General features: G+C 37.1%; 1 protein-coding gene across 6 annotated transcripts; it reads left to right on the plus strand.

Annotated features, from left to right (window-relative positions):
- The first annotated feature begins 341 nt into the window (after nt 1-341).
- On the plus strand, nt 342-11,013 carry LOC107811729 (putative GTP-binding protein OBGM, mitochondrial). Of its 6 annotated transcripts, none has more exons than XR_001653979.2 (8): nt 342-2,915; nt 4,760-5,069; nt 6,303-6,509; nt 6,613-6,721; nt 9,193-9,275; nt 9,409-9,471; nt 9,570-10,900; nt 10,985-11,013. XR_001653979.2 is itself a non-coding variant. In XM_016636721.2 (8 exons), exons 4-8 carry the CDS (start codon nt 6,384-6,386, stop codon nt 10,803-10,805), a joined length of 1,617 nt encoding a protein of 538 aa, XP_016492207.2. In that variant the 5' UTR covers nt 348-1,028; nt 2,822-2,915; nt 4,760-5,069; nt 6,300-6,383; the 3' UTR covers nt 10,806-10,985. The 6 variants fall into 6 exon arrangements, 5 of the variants coding, with proteins under 5 accessions (XP_016492207.2, XP_016492204.2, XP_075089052.1 ...); XM_016636721.2 differs by having other exon boundaries at nt 348-1,028; nt 2,822-2,915; nt 6,300-6,509; nt 9,570-10,985; XM_016636718.2 differs by having other exon boundaries at nt 348-1,028; nt 2,822-2,915; nt 9,570-10,985.
- Nucleotides 11,014-11,998: the final 985 nt, after the last annotated feature.

Below are 11,998 nucleotides of genomic sequence, written 5' to 3' on the forward strand. Positions count from 1 at the left end.
ATCCTAAAAATTGTCATTTTTACATATTTAACTTTTAATCTTTTAAATTAGCATTTTTTCTTTAGTTTTAAGTTAACTAGTTGTTTTTAATGTTAAAAATAAATAAAGAATTTTAATTTCTACAAAAATAGATTAATTTAGGATTTTAATTAATTAAAGGAAAGAAAAAAGGAGAAAGGAAATTAGAAAAGAGTTTAATTTGAATTTGGACCAAACCCTATACCCAAATCTACCCAAGCCCAAACACAATACCCAATCTCCCTACCCAAACCCGCTTGACCCGACTCGCCTGACCCATTTTTCCCCTCCCCTTTCATTCAAAGACCTAGACCTAAATACACAGATATGGGGACCCCAAGCAACAGACCTAGACCTAAATACACAGCTTCTTCTTCTTCACGTAAAAACACACACACATTAGAGATTGGAGAGCGGCCTCCCATCTGCTTCGACACCAACAAAAAGCATGTCATCTCCTCCCCTATTTGGATTTCTCTAAAGAGCAGAGAACGAATCGAACCCCCTTCCATCTCCGAACAAAAAAAAACCAGTAGCAGTACCCTCGTCCGTCCACCCCCTTGAACCTGAAATCAACCCCAAAAAGACCACCAGCCTCAACCCTCCGTTTCCACCCAAAAATCCGCCGGAACGGACTACCCCCAAAACGCATGAAATCAGTCCCAAAATTGCAGCAAACTAGCTGCGAAAATAGCAGAAACGCGGCTGGAAATCAGCACAAAAGCGCTCAAGAACAGTCCAATGTCACGTCTGTTCCGTTTCTTCTCTTCGATTTCGATTTTTTGCTTCATAATGGACTTGAGTTTTGACAGAATTTGAGGTGTTCGGGTTTGATATTGGCGAGAGCTTTTTGTGAGTTTTGTTTTCTTTTTCTGGGTTAAAGTCGAGTTCATAGCTGTCTCGCTGAGTTCGAATCTGTTGCGGCTGAGTTTTCATCTTGACGATGCCTTGTTGTTTTTCACATACTGGCCCTTATTTGGTTCACCTTCCTTGTTTGACTTAGTTGAGAGGTACACAACTGTAAACTTACACTTTTCTGGTTGAATTAATTGAAATTGGCTCATGTTCATTCCCTACTCCTTCTATTTTCTTTTACGACCTTGATGAATGGGACGGTGCTAATTTGTTTATGAAAGAGTGGCTAGGATCCACATTTGTTAATGCTGAGTTTGTGGTTGTTTTGTTGTCTAAATTGCTGATAAGCATTCTGCATATCCATGACCATAAACTAATGATTATACTGATTTTGAAAAGTTGGTTCAGTGTTTTATTGATGGGTCGTCGTATAGTTGCTTTGTAAAATCAAGTACTGTCGTGTAGTTTAAAATAGTTGTGATTCAAGCTTGTTTATAATTGTTATTTTACACGGTCGTGTAGTAACTCTTTGGGCGATGAATTTGCTACAGGGTTGTTTCTATTACCAACTCAGACAATAGTTGAATCTTGAATTTCATTGTATCATATTCCTATATACCATTTGTCCGAATGTGGGCCACTTGGAGTAAAGAATCCTAATTTGAACTTTTGTTTTCCTTTGAGACTAAGGTTTGCTTTATGGTAAGGGGATTTGTAATAGTAACTGTATCAGTTGGTATGGCAAGAATTGGTCGAAGAATTTGTGAAATTAGAAGTGAGAAGAAGTAATATTGGTAAAATGGCGTTTGTTTTTTGACTGCTAATGTTTCTGATTGTTGACTTCAAGAATGACTTTTCTACTTCTCTATAGACCATCGAACATTTATCGGAAGTTTGGTATGATATCTTGAGATTTCCTCTTGTAATGTTTCTTGTTTCCCTCTTGATTGCATGGATAATTTTGGGTGCTCTTTTATGTGCATTTAAATCTTGGAGAGATGAAGTTGTTTACGGCAGGCATTGCCATGAATTTTAATTGTCTCATAAGCTTGTGTTGATCATTTTGCCTTAGGTGATTAACATGTTAAAATAATAATTTGAGGCGTGTCATGCCAAAGAAAATCCCAAACTCATGGCCCTCACTTAATTAAGTTTAACTCTTTAGAAATTGAGGTGTGCCATTAGTGAATCTTCCATAGCCCCCGCAAACTTGAAAGTGCGTAGTTGCTTTAGGCGCACAATTTAAATTAATTTACCTTCCTAAACTTGGGTGCGCATTTATGTGACCCAAATCCAAATCTCAACAACGTTAGACAAAATGTGTTGCGGACCGCGGGTGCATTTATGTGACGTGGTTCAAGACGTATTTTAAATGACGTTGCAATCTTCCTTAAAAATGAATAAAAGTGGTTAAGAAGTTAAAATTGAATCATAGGTTAAAACATGTACTAAGCATCAGATAATAGGCCAATTATAACAGTTGAGCGACCGTGCTAGAACCACGGAACTCGGGAATGCCTAACACCTTCTCCCGGGTTAACAGAATTCCTTACCCGGATTTCTGTGTTCGCGGACTGTAATACAGAATCAACCTTTTCCTCTATTCGGGATTTGAACCGGTGACTTGGGACACCATAAAATTATCCCAAGTGGCGACTCTGAATAACTGAATAAATCCCGTTTCGATTGTCACTTTAAATTGGAAAAAAAAAACTCCCTTATATACTCCCTTCTCGGGTGTAAGTAAAAAGGAGGTGTGACACCAAACAATATTAAACACTGGAATACAAATTCTCAATTAATTATATTGTCAACGTGTTATCCACACAATCACCAATTGTAATATTGTATCCTCCTTTCTCTTATAAAATCCCCCCAAACTGTGTTCATCACAAATACAAGAAGAACTTGCTTTAGTGATTAAACTTTCTTTTACAACAAATTAAAGATCTCTCATTTCCAACAACAAAAAAAAACATGTCTTGATGCGGAGGAAGCTGTGGCTGTGGATCTGGCTGCAAGTGCGGTAGCGGTTGCGGAGGGTAAGTTCTGATTCCGTACTATCATTCATTATTTTAAGCTACAAATATCGAAATCTAGAGTCACTGGGTTCATAATAAGCATCATCTTATTATATGTATAAACTTTAATTCTTTTTCGCATGTACTGTGTATACATAAATTTCGTCAAAAATACTGTAATCACCTCCAATCTTCCTCAAAATTTGTATACTAACTCATCTCTATGTTTTCAATGGCTTTCAATCATACTCATTGAAAAAGATCCTTTTTTGCTTAGATTTTTTGAATCTTGTATATATATATTTTTTTTATTTTTATTTTTATATTTCATCACATTATTTGTCACATCATTCATAAAATTTTCTTTTCGTCTTGCATCTAATATTGCTGATCACGCTCAAAATATGGAAGAAGATCTTTGCATGTGATTTTTGGAGAGAAAGAACCTTATTTATTTGAGTTTTCAATTTTTTGTGCTTGACTAGTTCTGGTAAGTCTATGATTAGCAGATGTTAGTAAGTTAGGACTTATTAGGGACATTTCCGTAAGATTCTCTTTTTTAAATGAGTTGGTTATGCCAAATATACTTTTAGGAGCCATAATTTAAATACGAAAATAAATTAGAAAAGTTAACACAAAAATTAAACACACAAATGAAACACGAAAATAAAACAAATAAAGTAAACACAAAAATTAAGCACTAAAATGATACGCAAACATTAGATATTAAAATTAGAAGATGGAATGAGTGCACCGTGATTAAATATTGAAACTTAAACCTGACGAATTAATTTGGAGCTTGAAAGTTGGTCCAAAAATTTGCCCAAATACTTGAAACGTAGTTGATTATGAGAAAATTGAGAGAAGAATATAGATAGAATGTTAGAGATTTGAGAGAGAATGATTGATTTTTTTGGGAAATGAAGAAGGACGAGGATATTTATAATTAAAAATAGGGCCAAAGTATAATTTAATAAACTTAGGGATTAAATTCAAAGTTTAGGAGGGAGGGGAGAGGGAGGGAGGGGTAGGGGCCAAAAATGACTTTTAATAGCCGTTGCCAATGACTAGTTTTGAAAAAAATGCTGTTGGCCAACGACTCTTTCTTAACAAAAATAAAAAATTTCACGCGGGCTGGCGGGATGGGACGGGACCTTAACGGGCCGGCCTACCGGGACAAAATGGGCAGCCCGTCCCATCACATGTCCCGTTTAATATTTAGTGGGATGGGATGTGACGGGATTGGGATGAGCCGGACCGACCCGTCCTATTGCACAACCATAGGTATGGGTAAGTTATGCCTACACTCCACCCTTCTCATACCCCACTTGTGTGGGATTAGAGTGAATTTGTTGTTGTTCACCTATTCTGCCGAATTTGCCCCTATTGTTATTTTTTCTAACTCATTTATGCCCTTGAAACTAACCTCCCTATCTGGAATTTAAAAAAAGTTTAATTATTTATTACGTGTCATATTTCTATTGGCTAAATTTAAAACCCCAATGCATATCCATTTTATTAAACCCACGCCATGACCCAAAGATCCATACCCATGACCCGGATGTTATTAAAAAACCTAAACATCCAAAGGGCGTACAAAATTTTCAATCACCGAATTCACCACCTCCAGCAATGACTGCATACAACTCCTCGCCATCTTTATTTTGGATTCAATTAAGTAGAATTCCTTAAAACCTTAACCTTAGATTGAAGCAAGGTTTTTTTTAAAGGGTTAGGGTTGTGGGAATTAGGGACGACGAGTTTGAGAATTTGAAAGAATTTTGTGATTCTATTTCTCGTCAGACGTTAATGCTGTCATTGATTATCCGTCTTTCACGCAAAGCCAATTAGCTGGGAATTTTCAGGAAATATTCATTCAAGCGGAGCATGCCTTTTGAAGCGAAGCGAAGGAAAATTGACGGTGAACCTCCACGTAAGGCTATCATTCCACCACCTAAAAGAAGAGCAACAACCTCTAGCCATAAACCAGTAGTGGTGATTGGTGAACAAACAAGCAGCATCACTAATCTCAGGCTACAACAGGCTAAGAATTCAGCACTAGCTCAAGCACAACAAGACGCCTGCACTGGCAATTTCAGGATCTTTGATTCTCCTTTTGGGAATTTTCTTGTACCTGTAATTCCAACTCGTGCTGAACTAACCCATTAAGTAATGGTAATTTTTCACCCACCAGCACCTTTATTGTATACTTTGCATAAATTGTAGTAGACAGTAAATTCTGACTTATTCATATTAACGCGTAGAAACCTGATTTTGTTTTATGTTCATTTTTTGCGGCCTTTAATCTGATCTTGTTTATGCATATTTTTAAAAAAAATTACATTGTGGCAAATGTTTAATAAACTTCTCGAAAGAACTTGGGATTTTCTAGGTTCAGGCATTAAAGTTAAGAAGAAGGTCTAATAAGTTAAAGTATTTGAAGTTCATCCAAATGTTTCATGGCCATGTAGTTTTAGAAACAACATATGCTCGTCTCACTGTCTAAAACTAAAATCAAAATAAGTTTATTATTATTGAATTATTCACGTAATTGAACTGACTAATTTTACGTGCTAATACAATAACTGATAAATTGAAAAAGGAAGGAAAAGAAAGCTACAACTAAGAAAGAAAAACTAGGGCAAAGATAATACAGGTTTCATTCATAGCTCTGAAAATGGCTAACTCAGTGTGTGTGCGTGTGTGTGTGTGTGTGTGTGTGTGTGTGTGTGTGTGTGTGTGTGTGTGTGTATGAAGAAGACACTAGGGACCAAAGTGAAATAAAGAAAATCTAGAATAATAAGTAACTAACTGGACTCAATTGTAAAGATGAAAACTTAGTTATTAATCAGCTACTTTTCATTCTAACACTCACATACAACTACTCAAACCCGAAGTACCAGCTCCCGCAAGCATTCCATTGCCTATCCAATTCCAGAACGTATCAAGTGCATAAGTGTATCACAAATTTGCTCTAACTAAATGGTAGACTTAGCACTTAGCTCTTGGATAGTTTAGAAGCTTTTCTTTTTTGTTCTGGCTTCAACATTGCTACATTTGATGCAATTATTTGTTGTCATACACTCATTAAGAACTGCATATATAACAGCTGTCATGCCAAAGTATCAGGATGTCACTCATTTGCTCACTATCTTTTGTGTCGGTTTGGCTTCTTGAAGAAAATACCGCACTAGTTGATTCAATGAAGACATTCTTTTTTGCCAAATTTCATGTGTGTCATTCCCCATAGTTTTTATTTTTTGGATGGAGATGGATTATTTGATCTTCTTTGAATACCTAAGCTGGGCTGCCTTGATTTTCTCTTTATTATCTTGATTGGAGGTTAAATGTATCACTTGCATAAATTTTTGATATTTCCTGCATTTTTTCTGTAACTCATGCTAGCAGGTGATGAAATCTTAGAATCAGATGACTTTTTCATAGCGTGGAATCTTGGAAATTTGGAAGATTACAGAGTAAAACAGGGATATGTCATTTAGCCAGAAGGTCCTCTACTTAAAGACTTCGCAAAGATGCTTGCGGTCTCCATGGCTAACAAAAACTTATTCTTTCTCAGACATTGTTCACAAGAAAACAAAGCTTGCTCCTCTACAGGTTCTTGATGCTTCCACTTCTCTCCCTCTACAAGTACTTCTTTAGATATACATACTCTTATATCCCAGTATTCCTTTGTCCGTTTATACAAGTTTCTTTACAGGAAAGGAGAATGATAGATCGCTTTCGTATATGGGCCAAAGGAGGTGATGGTGGCAACGGTTGTACCAGTATTCGTCGTAGTCGACATGATCGCCGTGGCAAACCTGACGGTATGTTCTCTAATCAGTTCATACCTCATGGGTGGTGGGGAGGCAATATGTAACTAGACTGCCATCTTCCATCTGTTCATCCTTTTCTTTCCCCTAATTGAAGTTTTATGTCCAGTTTTATTATCATTCATCTCTTGCATGCTCTTTTTCTCCTTCAATGTTTCTCTGTTAAAACATTGATTGGCTGTGCATTTCGTCCATTGGTTCTTCATAAGATCTTTTGGTTAACTATTATCTTTTACTCGACATGTTTGAAATACATAAGACACACTCACTGACTGAATTAACAATTAAGATACTATTGTTAGATAGTTACGTGTAAATAGTCCTAGTCCTATATATAGTAGGAATAGAATATGGCATAGTCCCACAAGTAACAGGAGTAGAATATGTCCTAATCCCATATGTAGTAGGAGTAGAAGATGTATTATATATAGGACTCATTGTATCATTGTTAATAATAGATTTTTCTCCCGTGCATTCTCACATGGTATCAAAGCTTCAGTGAGAAAATTATTGTTGTGCGTCATTCCAACGACATCCGGGAAGAAAGATCTCATCGCCATGCAATTTTCCGGCAACTTCGTCTTGTTCCCAGGGTTTATCACTGCTACAGTGATACTATGCATATATCAGTACCACCATTAGATCCAAAACCCTTGTGCGATCAAACCCCAAAAATTCCAGTCCCATCTGAACAGAAAAGTCAGTCACCGTGCGTCTTTCCGGTTGACGACTTAAGATTGATTTGTCGCCTAACTTTTCCAAACAAGATGGTAATGTCGACAAATCAACATTACCACCTCAGTCAATCGCTCTGGCAGAAAGCGCGTACTTCCACGCGTCGTCAGAACTAGGGTTCCGACGAGCTACAATAACTTTTCTGACGTGTGTGATCCATTCCGGCCACTTTTTGACAAAATTTCTTGAGGACAACTTGCTCGTCCAGTTATTCCGAGCCTACCCATATAAATTACATCAAATTCTGACAACTTTTATTTTTCCCGGCGTGAACAGTGATTTCCGCCGTGAACGGTAATTTCATAAAAGTTTCTGTTTTCTTGTGGTGTTTTAAAACCTATTTTTTAGTGTGGAATTCGGCTTACTCTCACTATTTTAAAATTTTCCCGACGACCTTTTGGCCAACTTCTGCTTATCAGCAACCACTTGGTTTTGTTGCTCGGGGGGATCTAGTGGCCTTGTATTAGTACATATGTAACAAGCTCGGTACATATGATTTTTATGCACTGCCTTAGGGTGAGTGTTAGATAGTTATGTGTAAATAGTTCTAGTCCTATATATAGTAGGAATAGAATATGTCATAGTCCCACATGTAACAGGAGTAGAATATGTCCTAATTCCCATATGTAGTAGGAGTAGAAGATGTATTATATATAGGACTCATTGTATCATTGTTAATAATAGATTTTTCTCTCGTGCATTCTCACAACTATCAACCAAATCAAGACACTCACCAACTTACCACCATGGTAAATGGTTAAAGTTAGACATCCAATACATCAGATATCTAACCTGAATTTAAGATATCAACTATTTACCAGTGAAGATTGAACCAAAAACAACCATTCCTGCGGCTTTAGTCCCAAGACTAATTACTTCATCCGTTGGTCGGAAGCCTGAAGTACTTTTTTGTAGCAAAAATTCAATAAACAAAGAAAAGCAATTATTTGTATAGTTAGAATTGTCATATCCTCAAATATAGAAAAAAATAAATAAAAGAGAAACTCATACACCATAATTGAAAAATTAGCTGTGCTTTGTTTACTTGCCTTGAGATTGGCATGTTAACCTGACAGATGGAGAATAGTAATTTAATCTAATCTGCTTTATGCAAGTTGCTACAGTTAAAACTTTTATGAAGCCGGGAATTGAGAAAACTGAAGGTTGGGTTTATAATGAGCTGAAAATTGCAAGTTTGAGTCTTAGCGGAGAATCTTATGATTCAGGGGTAATTTGGTATGCAAGTGAAACCCCTCTAAAATACTAGTCATTCAGGGAAGTGGAAATTGCAACTTTATGTGTCATCGTTTGAAGCGCACATTTCTTTCCAGCACATGATTGAGTCTTTGTTCATAATTTCACTTCACTTCTGCCATTCTCCATCGCTGTGTGTTCCCCTTGGACTTCACTCCTGAAACAATTACCCTTGCGTCGCATCGCTTCATTGCTGTAAACAATGACTTATAATAACACTGGCTTAAGGAATGACTTTTCAATGTTGACCTCCTAATTAAGTTGCTCTACCTCTTTTTCCAGAGAATTTTCCCAGAAGGTTTATTTGTGCATTATCTTCCAACTCTGTTCTTTTGTTGTTTCTTATTTTCTTTTAATTTTCTTCGTACAACACCTTTTGTAAGTAACTCATTTAAGATATGCAGACAAGCTTGATTTGCTATAGCTACCAGTTGTAGGATTTCTCTCTTCTTACCTCATTTTTGTACTGGATGCAGGTGGGAATGGTGGAAGGGGTGGTGACGTGATATTAGAGTGTTCCCCTGCAGTCTGGGATTTGAGTGGTCTGCAGCATCACATTGTGTGTTTTCTTCCCTACTGCATGATGTCTGTTGCACACTTAACTTCTTTATTAATTGGATCGTCCATGTCATTTGATAGATATGTGTGGCATTTTGCATCTTGGTTACCTAATTGTTTGTGACATGTTTCAGAATGCAAAGAGAGGCGGAAGCGGGTCTTCCAAAAATATGATAGGAAGCAGAGGAGCTGACAAGGTTAACATTTGTCTCTCTCTTGATCTTCAGTCTTTGGCATATGTATACCATTTTTTTTAAACCAAACCTGAACTAAGGACGGCTTGCTTGTATGGTAGGTGATCCTAGTTCCTGTAGGTACTGTAATTCATCTAGTAGAGGGTGAACTTCCATCTGCAGTTGAGAAGAGTTCAAGTTCTGAGTTGGACCCTTGGGAGCTTCCAGGTACAGTTGATATTGAGTCGTCAGAGTTTTCTACACTATCAGTTCCGGCGTACCAAACCAGTTCAGAAGCTGAGAAGAAAGCCAAATTTAGTGGACGTCGACCTTCTGCTGGTGAAGAATCCACTACAGCAAGGAGAAGAAATTGTGCTTCGCCAATCAATTCTGGCACGAAACATTCACTTTCTAGAGGCAAATTCGAAAGTGATCATGATGATTTGAGCAATTGGGAGGAAGAAAGCTGTGGACAAATGGAAGATCAAGATGGTGAAGATGCTATGGGAACAGAATGTGAAGATGAGTTGGAAGAAACTGAACATATAGAATATGATGTGGCAGAGTTAACAGAACAAGGCCAACGAATAGTTGTTGCTCGTGGAGGGGAGGGTGGCTTAGGAAACCTGTCCAAGGGGAAAGCGTCAAAGATGATGCCAAAGGGAGCCAATTTTGATGATGAAGTATCTGATGATTATGATCATGCATCACTAGGTGCTGGCTTGCCTGGCTCCGAGGCGGTCCTTGTGTTAGAACTAAAGAGCATTGCAGATATAGGTCTTGTTGGGATGCCAAATGCCGGCAAAAGTACCCTCCTTGGGGCGTTATCAAAGGCTAAACCTAGTGTAGGTGATTATGCGTTCACAACATTGAGGCCTAACTTAGGCAACTTAAATTATTTCGATTTTTCTTTAACTGTAGCTGACATCCCAGGACTCATAAGAGGAGCCCATGAAAATCGTGGGCTTGGGCATGCTTTCCTTCGGCACATAGAACGAACAAAAGTTCTAGCCTACGTGGTAGACTTGGCTGCAGCATTGGGTGATAACAAGGGAATACCACCCTGGGAGCAGCTAAATGACTTGGTTTTGGAACTCGAGTACTATCGAGAGGGTTTGACAGATCGACCATCCTTAGTGGTGGCTAACAAAATCGACGAAGATGGGGCTGAAGAGGTCTATAAAGAGCTAAAACACAGGGTGTCTGGTGTGCCCATTTTCCCAGTTAGTGCAGTCCTAGAGGAAGGAGTACCAGAACTGAAAGATGGTCTAAGGATGCTTATCAGTGGTGAACAATCAAACAGACTACAACTAGATGGTATAGTTCTTCATCAGGATTCTGCTTTTGTGAGCATCTAAGCTACATCATTAGGATATCTGCTTCAGTATACTTTCCCTTGAAAATGTAATACCTTTTTTTTTCCACAATACCGTGGCAATTTTCTTCCGAGGAGGTAATTTTCTTTCTGACTTGGAATTATTTTGCGTACTTCTTGATTAGCATGTTATGAATAAACAATTATTAGTTTCATTTTCAGATTTCTCAACGGAGTTGAATCTATCGAAAGGCGGTTTCTTATAGGTAAGCAATGGAGTCATACTCAAGTAACCTTTAAATTATATATAATTGAAACTATCGAAAGGTGGTTTCTTATGGTAAGCAACAACGTTTGATAACGTTTAAGTTATATGTAAATAACTTAATATTGTATATGATTTATATTATAGTCCATGATGTCATGTAGCCAATCAGATTAGCAAATTGTAGTTGTAGTAAAAAAAGAATCTTCAAACTTTTTATCGTGTAAGAAAGAGTGATATGCTTCCCCTCTTTCGTAAAAGATATGTATTCTCCAAAAGCAAAAGGGGATTGATGATTGGTGAAATACCATCTTGAACGGTTGAAAATAGAAGTGTAAAAAGGAATCTGTTATGGGTATCTCATAGTCATCTCAAGACTCTTTTACCCCTCTGATTTGATGCATACTATTTTGTGTTCAAGCTCTTGCAAATATTTTTGTTAATGGATCAAAGGGAGAAATGGTTGAATCTTAGTTGATTGTGGCAGTAAGGTCACTTTGTTAGGTTTTTAAGTATTTGAATCACTGAGTAATTATGTCAAATTAATAATTCATTTGGGTTCCTACTACCATCAAATGAGATGATATTGGAGAATATAACAAAGACGCTTTCCCTCTAGTTGTTTTTTTGCGTAAATTTCAAGATTCAAAAAACTCTAAAAAGCAATACTTTGGAATGATTGAGACGGAAAATTGAGCAATTATTCAATCGAATAAAATAATTGGTCTATCCTATTCAAACACAAATCGCATCAGATAAAATATGTTAGATAGGCACTTTGGACAAGTCTCCCAAAAAAAGATACCAATTGGATAATGTTTTTTCTTCCTATATACGAAACTTTATTACCAAATATGTGCATAGTATCTAAATTACCTGCATAGTCCATATTTTTCCTACAATTTCTGTACCATTCGTTTATTAGGAATTAATAGGGCAAAATCTTCCCTTAATAACGCGCGAAAAATCAG

This window comes from Nicotiana tabacum, chromosome 16 (genome assembly GCF_000715075.1).
Source record: "Nicotiana tabacum cultivar K326 chromosome 16, ASM71507v2, whole genome shotgun sequence".
NCBI classification, from domain to species: Eukaryota; Viridiplantae; Streptophyta; class Magnoliopsida; order Solanales; family Solanaceae; genus Nicotiana; species Nicotiana tabacum.

Coding starts and splice junctions, on each gene's coding strand:
- LOC107811729 (XM_016636721.2), top strand. CDS start 6,384: ATGTCATTTAGCCAGAAGGTCCTCTACTTAAAGACTTCGCAAAGATGC. Junction 6,722..9,192: donor TCGCCGTGGCAAACCTGACG/GTATGTTCTCTA, acceptor TACTGGATGCAG/GTGGGAATGGTGGAAGGGGT. Junction 9,472..9,569: donor GAAGCAGAGGAGCTGACAAG/GTTAACATTTGT, acceptor CTTGTATGGTAG/GTGATCCTAGTTCCTGTAGG.